This window comes from Petaurus breviceps, unplaced genomic scaffold (assembly GCF_028583685.1).
Source record: "Petaurus breviceps papuanus isolate PSGF00001 unplaced genomic scaffold, PetGlider_PUasm1.0 81, whole genome shotgun sequence".
In the NCBI taxonomy this organism is placed as follows: domain Eukaryota; kingdom Metazoa; phylum Chordata; class Mammalia; order Diprotodontia; family Petauridae; genus Petaurus; species Petaurus breviceps.
In genome coordinates, this window is record NW_027186546.1 from 5,939,444 (window position 1) to 5,959,610 (window position 20,167).

Below are 20,167 nucleotides of genomic sequence, written 5' to 3' on the forward strand. Positions count from 1 at the left end.
ACTGGATTGGAAAAGGTCAATTTACAATCCAATCCTAAAGAATGGCAATACCAAAGAATGTTAAAATTACTGAACAATTGCACTCATTTCACATGCCAGCAATGTTAGATTTAAGATTCTGCCTGCTAGGCTTCAGTAATATGTGAACCAAGAATTACCAGAAGAGCAGGCTGGCTTTCTAAGAGTTCAATTTCTAAGAGTTCAAATTGCCAATATTCACTGGATTATGGAGAAAGCAGGAGAGTTCCAGAAAAACATCTGCTTCTTCTTCAGTGACTACAATAAAACCTCTGACTATGGATCAAAGCAAATTATGACAAGTACTCAAAGAGAAGGGAGTACCAGATTATCTTACTTGTCTCCTGTAAAACCAGTATGCTGATCAAGAAGCAATAGTTAGAACAGACCATGAAACAATTGATTAGTTCAAGATTGGGAAAGGAGTATGACAAAGCCATATACTGTCACATTTAATTTATATGCAGAGAAATCATGCAAAATGCCAGGCTGGACAAAGCAAAAGCCAAAATTAAGGTTGCTGGGAAAAATATCAACAATCTCAGCTATGCAGAGAATACCACTCTGGTGGTAGAAAGAAAAATTAGGAAGCCTCTTAATGAAGGTGAAAGAAGAGAGTGTAAAAACTGGCTTGAAGCTTAACATTAAAAATAACTAAGATCATGGCATCTGGTCCCATCACTCCCTGGAAAATGGAGGGAGAAAAAATGAAAGCAGTGTCAGATTTTATATCCTCAGGCTCAAAGATCACTACATACATTGAATGCAAACATGAAATTAAAAGACACTTGCTCCTTGGAAGGAAAACTATGGCAAATATAGACAACATACTAAAAAGTAGAGCCATCACTTTGGTGATAAAGATTCATATAGTCAAAGTTAAGTGTTTTTCCAGTAGTAACATATGGCTGTGAGTGCCGCAGAATCAATGCTTTTGAATTGTGGTGCTGGAGAAGACTTTTGAGATTCTCTTGGACAACAAGGAGATCAAATCCATCACTACTTAAAGAAATTAACTCTGACTATTCATTGAAAGGACAAAAGCTGAAGCTGATGCTTCAATATTTTGGCCACATCATGAGAAGACAGGATTCATTGAAAAAGACTTTGATTCTGGGAAAGATTAAAGGCAAAAGGAGAAGGAGATGGCAGAGGATGAGATGGATGAATAGTGTCATGGAAGCAATGAATATGAACTTGGACAGACTTTGGGAGATAGTGGAGGACAGAAGGGCCTGGGATTCTGGAGTCTATAAGGTTACTCAGAGTCAGACACTCCTGAATGACTGAACAAAAACAAAAGTGAAAAGAGAGAGAGAAGGTGTGGTATGTAAGAAATGTTATAGAGAAAGAATCAACAAGACTCAGGAACTGATTAAATACAGAGAAGGGTGAGTGAGGGGTTAATTCCTAGATTGTAAACCTGGGTGACAGGAAGAATGGTGGAATTCTTAATAAACATATGGGAAGTTAGGAGGAAGGATTGGTTTAGGAGGAAAGAGAATAAATTTGGTTTTGGACGTACTGAGTTTGAGATACCTATGAAATATCTAGAAGGTGACATCCAGCAGGTATCTGGAGATGTGAGCCTGAAACTCAGGAAAAAGATAAGGTAGATTTTTAGACTAACATGCATAGAGATTATAGTTAAATCAATAGGCTCGGAGATGGTTAGTAGTTGACTTGTCATAGAGCAAAGATTTGAACACAGGTCTTCTGACTTCACTTCATTCCTTCAACAAGAATTACGTACCTACTATGTGCAAAGCACTGTGATATGTGCTGGGGACACGAAAACAAAGCACAAACTTCTTCTTCAAGGAACATACAATTCAATGATATTCCATTTAGAATGTAATTAAACAGAGAAATTCACACACATAAAAAAATCTATTACTATCTTCTAATCCACTTATCTTCATTAAAGTATAAGGATGAGCTGGGGATTTTATAAAAAAAAAAAGTGGAAATTGTGGTAGATAAAAATAGAACTTTATAAATTAAAAAATATATAGGTGAAAATCTATTTTTAAAGAAATCTTCCATTCAGTGTTGTCTTAGCTGGTGATGAGTAGTGGTATCTGCTACAATTTAAATGCTTTGTGAAAACAAGGAAATATGTCAAATTAAAAGCCTTATAAATCTGTCCAAAAGAGATATGGTGGACTCTTCTACCAGAAGATTAGTCACTACTCTTATAGAATATTCTTTGATAATAGCCAGGAATGAGGAATGAGACATTTTGTTCTTTCTTACATTCATCAAAGATGAATATGCCAAATGAAACTAGAAGTTGAGGCTTTCTTTTCTTTCATTCTTGGACAAAAATAGAAAACAGAAAGAATATAAGATACCACTAATATCAACTGGTCTCACTGATGTACAGATTTAACCTCTTTTTTTTTTTAAGCAATTGGGGTTAAGTAACTTGCTCAAGGTTACACGCCCAGTTATTTTGTGTGGGTGCCAAGTATCTGAGGCCAGAATCGATCCCAGGTCTCCAATGCCGAGGCCAGCGCTCTTACTCGCTGTGCCACCTGGCTGCCCCTAACCTCTTTTCTAATCATTACATTGTGTCATTACTATTCTGTGTGTTGAATTCATCTAAAAGATGTAAAACAATTCCTTTGCATTACAGACAAAGAAGTTAATTTGGGGCATAAATTCATGCATACTTTGACAACCTGGAAAATGGTACAGAATTATTCTTCTACATCCCAATTTCCAAAGCTGAAGTCCTTCATTACATCAGAGCATTCATTACAACAAATTTAGTTGGAGAATGTTGCAAAGGGGGAATCTTGAAGGCCTTGAGATGTAGAAAGAGTTTTATGGTCCTGAGGCTACAGGGGTACTACCAGCTCTTCTCCAAGATGAATTCAAGGTGTCAGAAAGCAACCTCAGATATAGTGTTGTTTCTTGTAGAGCCTAAAAACTGGCCTTGGTCTAGCGAACAAATTGAAAGCAATCATTTGCATTGAATGCTTGGAAGTTAATGAGTTGATATAGAACATATGATTCAGTGGTTGTGCAGGTGCACAGCATGGAAGAGATTTGATAATGGGGCCTTTAAAAAAATGAATAGTGAGTAAGGCATGAATTAAACATTGAGTGTGTACAATGTCTGGTATACAGAGATAGAATGAGATGATGAATGGTAGAACAAAAATGGACAAGTAATACTCCAAGCATGGATGGATGAAGGCAGGAGGCAGGAGAGGGTTTTACTGCCCTCTGTCCTCTCTACACAGAGGAAAGTCTGTGATGAGCTTGTCTCACATATTACAGTATCTCTGAATCACATATCTCTCAAAAATTGTCATACAAGACTTTAGACCTAATGAATAAAGGGAAGTACCACAGGGTGATCCAAAGCATGAGTTTGTTACCCACACCCTAATTAAATGAATATTTGCATGACAAAACTTCACTACATCCCTGTCTTTAAGAACAGAAATAATAAAAATTCCACACTAAAAATTCCTCATCTACAAATATAGATGATGACAGACACAGATAGAAGATATGAGAGTAATAATTATGTTATTATGTACATCATCTAGACATTCATTCCAAAGTGCAACTAGTTATAAATGAGTGTTTATTTGGCTGAATTGTTTCAAGTAATTTTTAAAAATTTTAAAGAAATTTTTAATTTAAAAAAGTTTTTAATTTTTTTTTAATTTAAATCTTAAAGAAAATTTGTTACTTGAATTGTAAAATAATGGGTTACAGAGTTTACAAAGCACTTTTAATACATTGTCTCATTTTGACCCTCAAAATAGCCCCATGAAACATTTGGCAGATTGGTAGATTTGGTTTTGATCCAAAATTTCCTCAAAAATTTCCCACTGTTACCAGGCCACATCTCCTCCATTTTTTATAGGTGATTTTTTTTTATTACTGTGAGTTCAAGAGTTCAAATTTATCCTTATTAAATGGTTCCTCATAGCTTCATTACACTGAAGACTTGAAAATACCTTAAAGGTCATCCAGCCCAAGTCTTTCATTTTACAGCAGAGGAAGAAGTTAAGTGACTTGCCCAAGGTCAGACAGAGAGTAACAAAGCTGGAACTTAAACCTTTGTCTTCTAACCCCAAATACCATGCTCTTTTCTATTATAACTACCATGCTCTCTCTCTAGATTTTGCTAGAACTCAGTCATCATTCTAGCCAATTGAGATCTTTTTTGCATCCTAATTCTACCATTCAACAGAACAGCTACCTTCCCAGCTTCATGCCATCCTAAAGTGTGATAAGCATGCAAACCATGCTTCCTCATCCAAGTCAGATAAAAATGACAACCAAAACAGTGCCAAGCACAGCAACCTAAAGCAGTAGGGCAAAGCCTACAGGCAGTATAGTACAGTAGAAAGATTCCTACATGGGGAGTTAGAGCCTTAAATTTCCCCTCTACTCCTTCCCTGCACCTCAGATCTACTATTTACTTCTTGTGTGACCTTGGATAAGTGCCTTCAACTCTCTGGGCTTCAATTTCTTCATCTATAAAATATTGGGATTGGACTAGACCTAATGTTTCTTTCCAGCTTTTAATCTTTGATCTGCCTCACTAAAGACGTGCCTCAGATTAACATCCATCCATTAATCAACACTGTTAGACCCAATCACTCAAGAAGCATCCAAGGCCACCTTACTAAAACCATCCTCTCCCATATTATCTCCATTTTATCCATAAGGATAAGGAAGGCTTTATCAAATGCTCTTCTGATAATGTGTCTACCACATTTCCCTGACCCATTAGTCTAGCAACCATGTCAAAAAAGAAATGAAAGGAAATGAGAATGAGCAATTTTAAAAAGAGACATAAATTGTTGATAATCACTTGAAAACATTCTAGACCTTACTAATAAGCAGAGAAACACAAATTAAATATCATACTCATCAAATTATCAAAATAACTTAAAAGCAGCAAAACTCCATGGCAGCAAGGTTGGGAAGAATTAAGTGTGTGTGTGTGTGTGTGTGTGTATTGCTATGTTTAGTGCAAACTTGTGAAATCTTTTTGGAGAAGAATCTAGCAGTACATAGTAAAATTTACTTACATAATCATAGTCTTTGACCCAGTAATTCCAACGTTGGATTATATCTTTAGGATGTTAAAAAAAAAACTATCTGTTTGATGACTTTCACAACAGGATTATATAACATTACAAGGGGGAAAAAAAACTGGAAACAATGTTCAATAAGATGGACAAATAAATCGTAGTATTCATACAATGAAATATAATACGAATAAGATAGACAAGAAGGAAAAATAGAAAAGAAATTCAGACTTTTCGAAATAAAACAAAATGAAAAAGTGTGGCTATAAGAATGAAATACAACTAACTATGGCCATATAAGAGGAAAAGTCATAAAAATGACTTCATAATAATGAATGGGCAAAGAATCTTTAAAAAGAAGAACTATGCTAATGGACAAATACCAGCTTCCAACTCCTTTGCTCTCCTTTCAGTCCCTGTATTCACCAAGGGATCTCTATACACAATGCTGGTGAAGGCTTTTTAATCAAAAGGCTTGTCAACACCCTCCTCTATCTTCATGTGGCACCATGTGATACTAGGACTAGAATCAGAACATGAATCAGAAATTATAACATGAAGACCTGAGACCAGACCTGCCATAACTTCTGGCCTCTGAAATATCCCACCCTAGGTGGTATTCGACATTTATATATTCTCCCCTCCTTCCAAGGACCATTGTAGGGATGATCTCATTCTCCCCCAGTTCCTCATATACTCAGGGTCCTGGTTCCTATGTAATTCTCACTCTATAATATATACAGAGATTAGTATTAAACTTGAGTGCTCTATTGAGGATCTTCTGATAGCATCCCCTCACCCACAACCATACCTCCTATGACCCTTCTGGACAAAGCTACAAAAAGGAATGGAGATTTATCACCTCCATTTCATGGCTTGACTCAGCCATAGCATTGAACACCAAGTAAAATGCAAACCTTAGGGAAGACATACGTCTCTGGATAATAGGTACAAATGGGAGTTCTTTCAGGACTCCGACTGAGGTGGCATTGATTTTTCTGCTACATTTCATACCTCCTGGTGAGTATTCTTTATAAGAAATAGTTTCAAAACATTTGTAAAGCAAACTCTGCCAACCTCTAGCAATGTTTGTAGTTAGAAGTTGGAATATTTACCCAAAGAACCACATACTATTAACTAAGGCACATGATGACTGTTTGAAGGTCTTTTGACAATACTAACCCACTGAATCAACACCTGAAGAGCAAAGGCAGTTTGTCTGCATATACAAATAGAATATTTGCACAAATAAGCCTTAAATCTAAAAGCACATGTGTTAAAGAAACTTGAATAAGCAAGCTAAGTCTTTAGAACACAGGCATTCAAAATTAATTTCGTATAGAGTACTAAAACTTTTGCTAACTGCTTTCTTAGGAAAGAGTAAAGGAAATTAAAGTTGCAAATCAAACAAACATAAAAATCAAAAAACACTATACCTAGGTACTCATTTAGTCTCAAGATGTTTTACTTAAGATTTTTAGGAATGGAAAAAATCGTTTGGTCTTTTTATTGTTTCTATCATGCTAAGAAATAACACGTTACATTGTAGTATTAGAGCCTTCTCATCTTCCCACTTTTTTTTTAATTTTTTTGTATTTAGTATTTTATTTTTACCATGTAAAAACAAATTTTAACATTTGTTTTTAAAACATTTGAGTTCCAAATTCTCTCCCTTTATCCCTTCCTACCCCACCCCACCCCCATTGAGAAGGCATACAATTAGATATAGGTTATACATGTATAGTCATGCAAAACATATCCATAATAGTCATGTTATCCTCCCACTTTCTTTGCAGAGGTGAGGGATTATTGGGATGGAACACCCCATATAATGTTAGATTTTTTTCTTTATGTTGGTTAGTTTTGCTGAATTTTTTTTTCTCTTTTAATTTTTTTTTTTCTGGGGCGGCTAGGTGGCGCAGTGAGTAAAGCGCCGGCCCCGGAGTCAGGAGTTCTTGAGTTCGGTTCTGGCCTCAGACACTTAACACACACACACACACACACACACACACACACAACTAACCATGTAACCTTGGGCAAGTTACTTAACCCTGATTGCCCTCCAAAAGGAAAAAAGAGTGGGAAGAGGACTACACTGAGAAATGCAGGCGATATAAAAAGCAAAGATATCAATAATTTATTTTGAAAAAAGATTAAAGTCATTTAGAGGTGGTTCATCTTTAAACAACTCCTATTTAATTCCATGGGGGATATTGAAATAGGGTATGTTTTCAATGGTTCCGGTGTTGGGGTCCAATTCTATAAACAGATAGTCTCTGCTTTCCCTAAAGTATATTCAAGGAAACAGTTAAAAGCTTATAAAATAATAAATTTTGGATATATCAAGGAAAGAAAAAAAATGTTACCACCTAAATCAATCAAGCTAGATACCATATCAAGTAGTTATGACATTGGGAGAAGAAAAGGCTTAATAACATCCAGAAATTCCCAGGAGATAAAATTTAAAAGGAACCGATAATTAAGTACATGACCTGGGAGACTGGGGAGATGGAAGTGCTCCCAACAGTGAGAGGGAAGTTAGCAAGAGGGGACCATTTGGGGGGAAAGAGAATGAGTTCAGTTTTGGACATGTCAAACTGAAGACAGCTCCTGGACATCCCACTCAAGTTGCCCAACAGGAAATAATGGAAGCTGCCTGTGGTTTCATAAGGAATTTATTAACTAACCTAGATATTTAAAAGACATGTGCAAAGAAATGGAAAGAAAGGAAGCTGACAGAGGCTAAGATTAATAATAACAACCGACCATTTTATAGCACCTTAAAGGTTTACAATTTTGTTTACATTAAGTTTCATTCAATCTTCACAAAAACGCTAAAAATACTACAGCTAATATTATTCCCATTTTAAAGATAAGAAAACTGATGCTCATCCAGGTTAAGTAATTTAGAACACAGCTCCTGAGTACCAGAGATGGAATGGAATCCATGTCCTCTTACTTCCAATTCCATTGTAATTTCCACTATACGAGAATGGATATGAAAATATGGTCCATTTGTCTAAATAGTGACTGTCATGGGAGTTAAAAATTCAGAAGGAGTGGAGGTTGATGAGCAAATAATAGAAAACATTCAGCCTTTTCTTTTTCCTTTTTTAAGCTAAACTGGGAAAAGAGGAATAACCAAAAGATACAAAAAAAGGAAAAAATCAACTCATTATGCTTCTGCTTTCTTTGCCAAGGAGAAGATCCTTGGAATGAAAAGCACATAACAAGCATGGCTAATAGGGAATTAAAACCTGAGCTAAGTAGACAGGTATCAAGATTCATCCTGGCTGAGTCTGATGAGTTCAAGTGACCAGATTCAAGTGTACTATAGATCCCAGAGTACTGAAGGAAATGAAGTAGGTGATGCTAAGTCATTTGAAATATTTTGGAAAATGAAAGGATTCCACAATACTAGAAAAGAACAAGTGTTGACTTGATTTTCAATTTTAAAAAAGAAAAGGAAAAGAAAAGCAATCTACAAAGTATAAAAGGTCAGTGACCTTAATTTTGATTCCTAGAAAAATTCTAGAATATATTACTAAAAGAATGGTTATTGAGCATCTAGAAAAGGAAGAAGCAATCACAAAAATGCTATAATGCCTTCATCAAGAAGTGGTAATAAAAGAAAAACAAACCTTTCTTTTATTTACAAGATCACTAGTCTGATTGATCAGAATAATAATAGACAGACAGATACATAGAAAGACAGGCTTGTTGTTTAGTCATTTTTCAGTCATTTCTGACTCCTCATGACCACATTCAGGGTTTTCTTAGCAAAGATACTGGAGCAATTTGCCATTTCCTTCTCCAAATGATTTTACAGATTAGGAAACTGAGGCAAACAGGGCTAAGGGACTTGCTATGGGTCACACAGCTAGTAAGTGTCTGAAGGCCAGATTTGAACTCAGAAATAGTCTTCCTGACTCCAAGACCCAGCACTCTATCCACTGTTTCACCTAGCTGCCCAAAAATAGATGATAGATACATAGATACATAGATAGAGAGAGACAGACAGACAGACACATATATATGTATGTGTGTGTGTGTTTGTAATTGACATGGATTTTAGTGAAGCATCTAGCAAATTTCTCATGCTATTCTTGTGGAAGAGCTCAAGAAGCATGAGCTAGATATAATGTAATGATGAATAAATGATCTAATTGCAAATTGAAAAGAAAATTCAGTGCAATTTCCTAAGCTGTCTGTGGGTAGCAGCAAATCCCAAAATGCTATGATCTAAAAACATTTCTTTAAAAAAAAAAACACAAGGAGAGCTCTTCATCTTCTGTTATTCCCAGTTTGACTTTTATGTCTTTAACTTATTGTATTCTCAGGTCTAACAGCTCTAAATGTAAATTTATCTGGCATCAGAAATGTATTTCAACAGGCCCAAACATGTTCATGAGGGAGAATGTTCATAGATGACAGAGAAAAAACAATACTTGGCTCCTATTTTGTTTCTCTCTTCTCTGCAAAGGAAAATAAACTTTGAAATGCAAGTGTAAAAATAAATGTGATTAAGAGGAAGCTGAAGCCCAAGATAGGTAGAAATGTCAAAAAGAACAATCTACCAATCTATTCTACATGATTTCAAGCCTCCTGGCACAGATGAATTATATCACAAGGAATTAAGAGAATTTGAAAATGAGACTGCAAAACTACCATTGAAATTCCCTTCCCTCTGGAAGGGAAAGAGAAAGGAAAAAGCATTGATAAAGCATCTGCTATGTGCCAGGCATTGGGTTATGCAATTTTTACAAATATTATCTCATTTGATCCTTACAACGATCCTATGACGTAGGTGCTGTTATTATCTCCATTTCACAGCTGAGACAATGGAAACTGACACAGGTTGAGTGATTTGCCTAAGGTCATAGCTAGTTAAGCATCTGAGGCCAGATTTGAACTCAGGTATTCCTGATTCCAGGCCCAGTGTTCTATCTACTGCATCACCAGTAATGTGTTAATATATTAATAATATATTATATATAATATATATTATATAATAATATATTAAAATACACACACGCTAGCAGCTAGCAGCCATCCTGGGTATGCTAGGGTGCTTGTTGCTACACCCACAGGTACAAAAATATTTTTATCAGGTCTTTTTGTGGTGGCCAAGAAGTGGAAATTGAAGGGATGCCCATCAAGTGGGGAATGGCTAAACAAGTTGTGGGATATGAATGCAATGGAATACTATTGTGCTATAAGAAATGATGAACAGGCAAACTTCAGAGAAACCTGGACTTGTATGAACTGATGCTGAATGAGGGGAGCAGAATCAGGAAAACATCACACACAGTAACAACCACAGTGTACAAGGACTGATTTCAATAGACTTAGCCCTTCTCAGTAATTCAAGGACCTAAAATAATTCCAAAGGACACATGATGAAAAATGCCAGCCACATCCAAAGAAAGAACTATAGAATCAGAATGCAGAATGAGGCAGACTATTTTTGTTTTGTTTTGTAATTCTTCTATGCAACATGAGTAATGTGAACATGTATTTAATAGGAACGTATGTGTAGAGCCCATATCAGATTGCAAGCCATCTTGGGGAGGGAGGCAGGAGGGGGACAAAATTTAAAACTTATGGAAGTGAATATTGAAAACTAAAAATAAATAATTTAATAAATTGGGGGGGGAGCATTTCCCGGTAAGCCTTATTTCATTCAAACTCTGTTTTTAGACCATTTTAACCAAAATGACTAAGAATTCAAAATGTCAACATTTCAAGCTGTAACTATTTAGTCTAGAAAAGCTTTAGATTTCATCAACAAAAATTTAGATCAAATACTGAAGAAATTTAGCATGAAGTTTTTTAAGTTAATGTGGGAGAGAAGAGTTATGAACTAGGTAGTTCGATGCATAGAGCACAAGGTCTGGAGTCACAAAGACCTAAGTTCAAATCCAGCCTCAAACATTTATTAGCTGCATGTCCCTGAGCAAGTCACTTGACTTCTTTCTGCCTCAGTTGCCTCAGCTATAAAATGGGGATAATAGCACCTACCTGACAGGGTTGTTGCAAGGATCAAATCAGATAATATTTGAATAGCACTTGTACCAGTCATTTCAAATTCAAAACATATATTTAATGTGAAGTTCCTATCACTGAAATCTTCACACAAATACTATTTAATTTTTTTTTCCTCATGTATTCCACAGAACAAGGGGAAGGCTAAACAGTATGAGTTAAGGGTTGGACAAAGATTTGAAATTCCCATCTGAACCATCATAGATTTTCCTCAAAGATCTATTAAGAAGGAAACTCCCCAACATTGTTTGGGGGTCTATGTCAGTGTTTTATCTGTGATGATTGAGAAGACAGCAAAAATTTCTTCTGCTGGGATTTAGGCAAGTAAGATTTTCTCTTATTAGCTGAGGATATTTTCCCAAAAAATATTCTAGGGCTGAGGTTTTTTCCCATTCATATTGTGACTTGTTAAATAGGAAATGTATAAAAATGTATAATTTCTAGCCTATTATATTTGTATTTTTAGAAGAAACTGGAAGTGAACATACAGACCAAGAGAGGGAAAATGGAAGGACTGATGAAAAAAGTCAGAGTCAAAAGAAATCCTAAGGGAAAAAATGGATGTTAATTTTGAATGGAAATTAAATGCAAAGAAAAACAAAAACTTACAATGGAGGAAAGATAGTGAAGGGAGAAATATGAGAGGTAATTAATAAGTAGGGTGAATTTTTATTTTATTTTTTATAAATGACGCCATATGACAAAGTACTTTAAAGTTTATGAAGTACTTTTTTAATCAAATCTAGAATTATGAGTATTAGCCACTCCACAAAAGATGAAAATGAAGCTAAGAAAGGCTAAATGCTTCACCCAGAATCACAACTAGTATGTGTCAGAGGGAAGATTTGAACCCAGATCTTCTTACCTCAAAGGTCAGCCCTTTGTCAACTATGCCATCCTTCCTCACATCAAAACAAAATGTTTCCAAATTTGTGTTGCAAAACTATAGTATGGAATAGTGGAAAGAACCCTGGATTTCCCCACTGACATGGGCTCTCAGTCCTCCGACCAACTGTATACAACTAGAAAAGGTGCAGAACAGTTTGTGATTTGTTCTGGAAGAGATCATTTTCACTAAGTGTTCCCTATACCAATGAAATCACAGATCGAGCCCCACCCCCTAAAAAAAATTGGATCAGGGGAGAGTCCATACTTTTTAAAAAATAAAACCTTTAGAAAATAATTTGTTTTAGTTATCAATTCCTTCACATTATATATCCAAGAATCTTTCAGTATACAATAGGGGTATTTTGACCATTTTAGATATTTTACAGATTTTTAAGGCACAAGTAAGAAGAACTTCTAAAATTTTAACACAATGAAATAATCTGTTTCAGATGAGTCTATATAAACATAAAGATATCTATTACTTACCTCTGAATTTCTTGGGAGGGTTGGCAAGATCACCAGCTTCTGGATGCACCACACATCTATCATCCACTAGCCTACCAAGAGAAGCATGTTTACACTATTAGTATAGTGTGACTACTAACAAGAAATACATTGAGGTTACAAGGAAAATGACAAATTCTGTAGGGGCTACAGGGAAATGGGCCTATTAATATACTGTTGGTGGAGCTATGAATTGGTCCAGCTATCCCTGGAAGGAATTTGAAACTATGCCCCAAAAGTTAGTAAGCTATGCATGACTTTTAATCCAGTCATCCACTAGGCCTATAAAAAAATAATAATGACTAGAACTTCAGGGGAAACAACATGGAGATAGAATTATAGATTTAGAACTGTAAGATTCAGAGGCTGTCTAGTCCAAAGTCTTCATTTTACAGATGAGGAAACTAAGGCCCAGGAAGAGCTTATATTTGTTCTTGGTGTTATTCAGTTGTTTTTCAGTCATGTCCAAGTTTTTGTGAACCCATTTGGGGTTTCCCTGGCAAAGATACTAGAGTGGTTTGCCACTTTCTTCTCCAGTTCATTTTACAGATGAGGAAACTGAGGCAAACAGGGTTGGGTCACAAAGCTAGCAAGTGTCTGAGGCCAGATTTGAACCCAGGAAGGTGAGTTTTCCTGACTTTAGAACTGGTAGTCTATCCATTGCACCACCTAACTGCTCAAGATTTCATATAAATATATGCAAAATATGTTTGTTGTTGTTCAATTGTGTCTGACTTTTCATGACCCCATTCAGGGTTTTCTTGGCAAAGATACCAGAGTGGTCTACCATTTCCTTCTCCAGCTCATTTTACAGATGAAGAACTGAGCCAAACAGGGTTAAGTGAATTGTCCAAGGTCACACAGTTAGTAAGTGTCTAAGGTCAAATTTGAACTCAGAGAGATGAGTTTTCCTAACTCCAGACTAGTGCACTGTACCATCTAATTGCCCCTGTGTCACCCATGAAATATGTACTGAGAAGGAATTAGCAGCTGTATGCATTAGGAGAAGCCTCATATACAGTAGGCCCTTGAGCTGAGCTTTAAAGAAAACCAGATGATTGTAAGAGGCAGAGGTGTGGAGAGAATAATACCAGAGATATACCCAAATTAAAATTTTTGCTCTGAAACAAATTTGGAAACCAGAAATGTCAATCTGTATCAAGTAAATTCCAATTTGTACTAAAATAGCCCTTTGAAAACTAGTGTAATTAACCAAAATTGAATGAAAATAATGGCTTCAGATTGATTTGGTCACCTTGGGCAGACATTTCCTAAGTATCACCAAATCTACATGATCTAAGTTCCTCAAAAATAAATGCTTATTTAGTCCAGCACTATGGTTCTTCCTTGGTTTTTAGACATACTTAGTTATAGGTCTGACGCATTTACACTGGTTTACTAAAATGTGGTTTTGTAAGAGCTTCCAGACATGCAAGAGATCCCTTTAAGAGTTCTTAGAAATTATTTTCGTTTGTTTTTTTTTTTGGTTTTTTTTCTAGAAGTTATTTTCTATAAAACAGGAAGTCACATTGGGTCAAGAGAAAGCATAATCAAACTACAATTCTAAATTCAGTCTGAAACTTGACAACAAAAAGTATTGAACAGTATAAACCTAAGTAACAGAGGTATAAGACAAAGGAAAATTGTTCTATTCATTCAATGACAATAGCAATAACTGATCGAGAGATGTCAAGAAAACACAACACAATGGTATTACAAAGTAAATGCTATTTTCATAGACCTTTTTCTCTCTCTCTCTCACTCTCAAATTCATCAATTATTCCTTCCTTCCTCCTTCAAAAATTCTAGCTGCCATTGTTTAAATAAAGTAGGAGAAAGGAGAAAAGGGGTTGACACCCTGAGAGGAAGCATGGAGTAATGGAAAGAACCCACATCTAAGGACTCAGGATCACTTAGACTCAAATCTCAGATTAATCAAGCCTCAGATTAGTCACCTACTATCTGTGTGTCCTTGGGCAAGTCATTTACCCTCTCGAGTCTGTTTCCTTATCTACAAAATAGAGATGATAATAATTGATAACGATAATAATGACACACTCCCCAGATCACAGGAGTGCTATGAATGAAGCGCTTTGTAAACTCTAAAACTCTCTCTATATGTGTGTCCCTATGATGATCTTCACGGATAGTTCATCAGCTTCCCATTTCCAGGATGAGGTTTGCAAAGCCAGGCAACAAAGGACCACATGCTGTGTGTACATCATTACATATTAAGTGTATAATAGTATTACCTCCCTCACTGATCCCAACATAATGCAAACCATGGCATTGGAAATAACCAGTGAAAAATCATTTGTTAAACAGTGACTGGCCAAAAGTTTTTGATTGTTGGCTAACTATAAGTGATAAAACTAGGACATTTAACTATGAGTAAGCAAAAACAATATCAAGGAGTTAGCTACATACTAAAGACTGATCATAGAAGAGCCAAAATGAAATGACCGCAGATACATGTACTATACATGCATATATAATATGTAATGATGTGTACATATATGCATACGTGTATGTATACCTACATCTATATATGTGTATGAACATAAATATGAATTGTATGTGTATATACATATATATGTATATGTAGCTTCTATGCAAAATCCAGATGAAAATATTTGCCTCACAAGTCTATTAGCCTCCAATCAAGAATCTGCAACCTTTAGAGTATGGGCAGGTACAGTCTAATAAGTACCACCAATTAGTTTCCTAGTCAATCCTCTGATCTCTCTTTAAAGACATTGCAAATAATGTATTGGGTTGAGTCCTTTGATCTCATCCATTACCAAAAGAAATCCCATGAATTAAAAAGACTTGGAATTGCCTCCTTGCTTCTTCACCTGTTGGCTGTGTGATACTAGATATTTTCACTTAATTTGTGCACTTTAGTTTCCTTGTTTGTAAACTGGAAATAATACTGACACAGAGGATTCTCATTATCTGTATCTTCACACTTACCAGTTACAAGAACAGATTTTGCTTTTGTGACAACCTGCAATTTCTTTAGTATAGGGAACTCCTGAAAAGGAAACTCCTTCTAGACATGCAGCTCATCTACTGTTTTGAAAATTAAATGCCTTATCCAGGTGATACAGCTAGCGTATGTCAGAGGTATTACTTAACTGAGTCTTCCTGACACAGAGACTGCCTCTCCATATAGTCACCATGCTGTCTTCCTACTAGGTTGCATACATAATCAAAAGTTATCATACCAAAGAAAAATTCACCAAATAACCGCTCACTTATAAAGCGGATCCCCATGCCAACAGCCCTCCTTGCTCAACACTAATATCTCTTCCCATCATCTGTCACTACCTCTATCATCAATGTCTTTTCTGATTGCTGATATTACTCAAAATTTTACATCAAAAGATTAAGAAAGGGGTTCTTGGGAAAAATGATAATGTCTTTGAATATTTTTGTAACAACAACCCTCCTTATGATCATGCTATGAAAGTACAAACATGAAGTAAAGGATATATCAATGTTGTCCCCCTGAAATTAATATTTGATTCATTTCTTGCTCATTTCAACAGTGAGTATATAACAGCACTTATAGCTTGGATTTTGTTAAATACAAGATAAGCTTTTTTTCATTTTATTTTTCAGGACAAAGCTCAAATCAAACCTTGCCCCACACACACACACACACACACATTTTTTTATAATACTATGCTATTTTAAGATTTACTTTAAGTGGTCTCTTTCCATTACTCATTATCTTCAGATGAGACCCACCTATACGACATACCACTGTGATTTCCCAAACAATTCAATTCAATAAGCATTTAACACATGCTCTTAGCATGCAAGGTGGGCAGCTAGGTAGCAGTGGATAGAAGGCTGGGCTTGGAACCAGGAAGACTTATCTCCCTGAGTTCAAGTCTGACCTCAGATACTAACTGTATGAGCCTGGGTAAGTCACAACCCAGTGTGCCTCAATTCCTCATCTGTAAAGTGAGCTGGAGAAGAGGCAAGTCAACCCAGTATCTTTGCCAAGAAAACCCCAAATGGCATCATGAAGAGTCAGTCACGACTGGAACAACTAAACCACAAAATGCTCAAGGTGCTACATACTAGGTAGCACAGTGCATCGCTGTGTTGTAGGAAATCTTGGTATGAAAGAATGAGTTCTTCACTCACATTTGCTAATCTTCACTAAAAAGACAACATAGTTGAAATGTGGCAATGATTATGATAAAGCAAAGGAAGATGGCTGGGATCTGTATGTGTCTGTATCCGCATAAGTATGTGGCAAATAATGTGATATGGGATAGATGTTTTGGATAGGAAGATTGACACTCTAGCGCATGGCTAAACAGTAGTGAAAGATGAAAGGGCAATAATTCCTTGAATACATATTGAGCAGTCACTATAAGTTGCCCAAATGGGGCATATTCAGGAAACTGCAAATAGTCTAGCTAGAATTTAGGTACTTATAAAGGTACAATGAGAGAGAAATCTGGAATAATTTGACTAGAATTTGGGTACACATATTGAACAATGAGTTATAAAGTTGGAAAGTTTGCTTGGAATGAGAACAAAGAGGGACTTGAATCCCTGGGTTTGAAAGAAGTTAGACCCAGGCAACCAAAAAAACCATTAGTCACTTACCCCTGATTGTCTCAAAAAAAAAAAAAAAGAAAGAAAAGAAAAAAGAAGAGAAGAGAAGAGAAAAAAGGAATAGCAGCAGAAAAATAAGCAGACCAAAAAGGAAAAAAAAAACTAACCAAATTAAGAAGAAAGTTTCCTAGGCTCATCTTTGCCTCTTCAGCTTCCATTTCTAATTCAGAACTCAGATACCCACCCCTGAACCAGTGGTCTATGATTGGTGAGCATTTCCTTTTATCTTGCCCAGATCCAGTCCCCAGCATAAACTTCTCTATGCAATGTCATACATTCTTCCCACTATTCCCTCCATCAACATTAACTCTAAGAAAAGTAATCAAATCGAACTATCATGCCTGGAAAGGTCCATCATTTGTCCTATGATATGATTCCAATCATCTTTCCCTCTGACTTCATTGGCCACCACTCTTCTCTATGTGTTATCTTTCCTATTAGAATGTGAGCTCCCTGAGCACAAGGACCACCCAGCTTGATTGCAGTCATATTCCCAACACTTAACACAGTGCCTTGCACATACCAGATATTTAACAAATGCTTTTTCATTCATACATTCATTCACCCTATTTCCTTTCTTTCTCCCCCATAAAGTCATTGACTCAAGAACTAAAAGGGAATTTAGGGGTCATTTAATCTAACATTTTAATTCTAAAATGAGGAAACTGAGGTCCTGAAAGGTTAAAAGGCATAGCTTGTAAGTTATAAGGGCAAAATTTAAACCTAGATCCAATTCCAAATCCAGTGCTCCTTCCAAATATTGCAACGCTTCACTCTAAGAAATTAACTATAAATTATTTATTCACCTTAATAGCTAAGAAATGGAACTCACATCTTATATCTTCCAAGCTATTTAAAGACACTTCTGTATATGAGTGTATATGAAATTCCAGGTACTCCACACTGACCAAACTTGTCAGGATAGTTTTTAAACAATGTATAAAATTGTGCCTTCATAGGAAAGAGTAATAATGAGGCCTGTAATTGAAGCCCTCTAGATTTTTTTCCTCTACATGCACAAAATAATGTGGTTGTTTGCTGATTATCTTAGATACTAGTCACAGTTAGGAAATAAATACATTATTTTTCTTAAGACTTCTAAGTTTTTTCTTTTGTGAAAACTAATGTTTCATATTTTCTATTTCAGCAGGAACCCAGAAATAATTGCATATAGTACCACAAGCAGAATCCTAGGAGTTAAAAGATGAATAAAAACACTCAGTATTTTTTTAAACCCAGTAAAAAGGAATTTGATGTAATAGATATTAGTCACTCTTCTTCATCTAATATGTGAGAGTAAAGCTCAAAACTTCAGATGTTAGACATTATTTCAATTAGAAATGATACTATTTGAGCCTAGATTCTTACTATCAATTATAGTACAGCACAAATAATATGTTGCTTGTTCGTAATACGCTTTCTTTAAGACATTAAAAATGTGATCTTGCTTTCTCTCAGAAATCCCTTCAAATACATTCTAAAGGAGACTGTTATTCAGAGCACCATAGATGATAAAACCAAAGCACAGGGAAATGTAATGATTTCTATGTTACTACTTGGCAAATTGGAGATTTAAAAAAAATTCCTACAACACTGAAAGTCTCAAGATCCCTAGTGGGCATATTAGCTTCTTAAGATAACATGATTTTTATTTTCCAGTTTTTATTTCAGAAGATCTATTTTGGACATATTGCTAACAAATCTTTGATGATATTAAGATAAGCTTTAAAAAACTGCATTCCTTTCAATGAAATCATTAAAATAAAAAAGATTTTACATCTGAAAATAACTGGCCTTATGGAGACAAGGAAGTACAGTAGCACCCAACCATATGTTTGGGGTCATTCTGTCCTTCAGAATCTACTTTTTATATTGCCTCCAATTTCCCCAATTCGAAGTACTTAACTGGTATTCTTACTGCCAAAACTAAACTGCTATGTTCCTACCTATCTCAAACAAATATCTCTCATCAAAAACTGTTGATAATTTTGCACATGTATTTAAGGGAACATTTAAGACCTTAGCCTCTCCTGAAAGTGAAGAGAAAATATTTTTCCAAAGCAGAAGACAAATGATAAAAACAGAGTCTGTAAGACAGGCAAAGTTCTCCTTGGATCCTTTTGTTTTATCTTGGAACTCAAAAACCACAGCAATCAAAGATTGTTTCTTATCCAAAACTCCCAAAGTCCTTTAGGCAACTGGTTTAGGAATGATGTATGAACTCTAATATTTATCAACCAAACAGATGCTCAAAGCAAATAATTTACATATCACTCACATGAAAATGTATGCAATTAAGATGCAAAATTCAGTTTCAAGATGGAATCACTTATAATCTGCAAAAAAAAAAAGTAAACTAGCATGTTGTAAAGATTTCAATTGAAATAGTGAAAATTTATTTTGGACATATTACTAAAGAATCTTTGTCAATATTAAGATAAGTTTTAAAAAACTGTATTCCTTTGAAACCAAGTCATACTTCACAGTACTATTTTTTGTGTGATGCATATCAGGTATAGAATGATTCTTTTTCAAATGGTGCATTAGTAATATAACTTAGACACAAAATAATATGTTGCTCTGCATTTTATTCAGATTCCCAGTAGAAAACAAACCACTTCAATTGTGAGGGAATGCCAGAAAGCAAGACAAATTCACCACTTCCTTTTCTCCCACACTTGAGGATGTAGGTGCTATAAAACAGATTTGTTCCCTAAATTACAATTATGATAAATTCAGAATCTTATGACATGATTTTAAATGTACTAATACATAACAAATTTATGATACATAAGAAGTCAATTCTAAAAATGCACCTTTTATTGCAAGGTCTTCTGCCCATAAATTCTAACCAAAATCTAATCTAAGGATTATTTTTAAAAATGAATTGAACATATACTTGGTATAAAAAACAAAAGTTGCCTTACCAATAGTCTGGTCAAAAAGAGATGGATCCTATGGTCACAGCAACCCATAAAACATGTTTAAAAAAATTTTTAATGGTCCTCGTT

General features: G+C 35.4%; 1 protein-coding gene across 4 annotated transcripts in view; it reads right to left on the minus strand.

Moving 5' to 3' along the window:
* LOC138176119 (inositol 1,4,5-trisphosphate-gated calcium channel ITPR2) overlaps positions 1-20,167 on the minus strand; it is a 529,530-nt gene that overhangs the window by 436,496 nt on the left and 72,867 nt on the right. For 3 of the 4 annotated variants that reach the window (XM_069106877.1, XM_069106875.1, XM_069106878.1), the window contains exon 2: positions 12,501-12,571. In XM_069106877.1, coding sequence (XP_068962978.1) covers positions 12,501-12,571 — 71 coding nt within the window. Of the gene's footprint in view, positions 1-12,500; positions 12,572-19,434; positions 19,454-20,167 lie in introns of those variants that run through there. The other variant, XM_069106876.1, reaches the window with a different exon arrangement.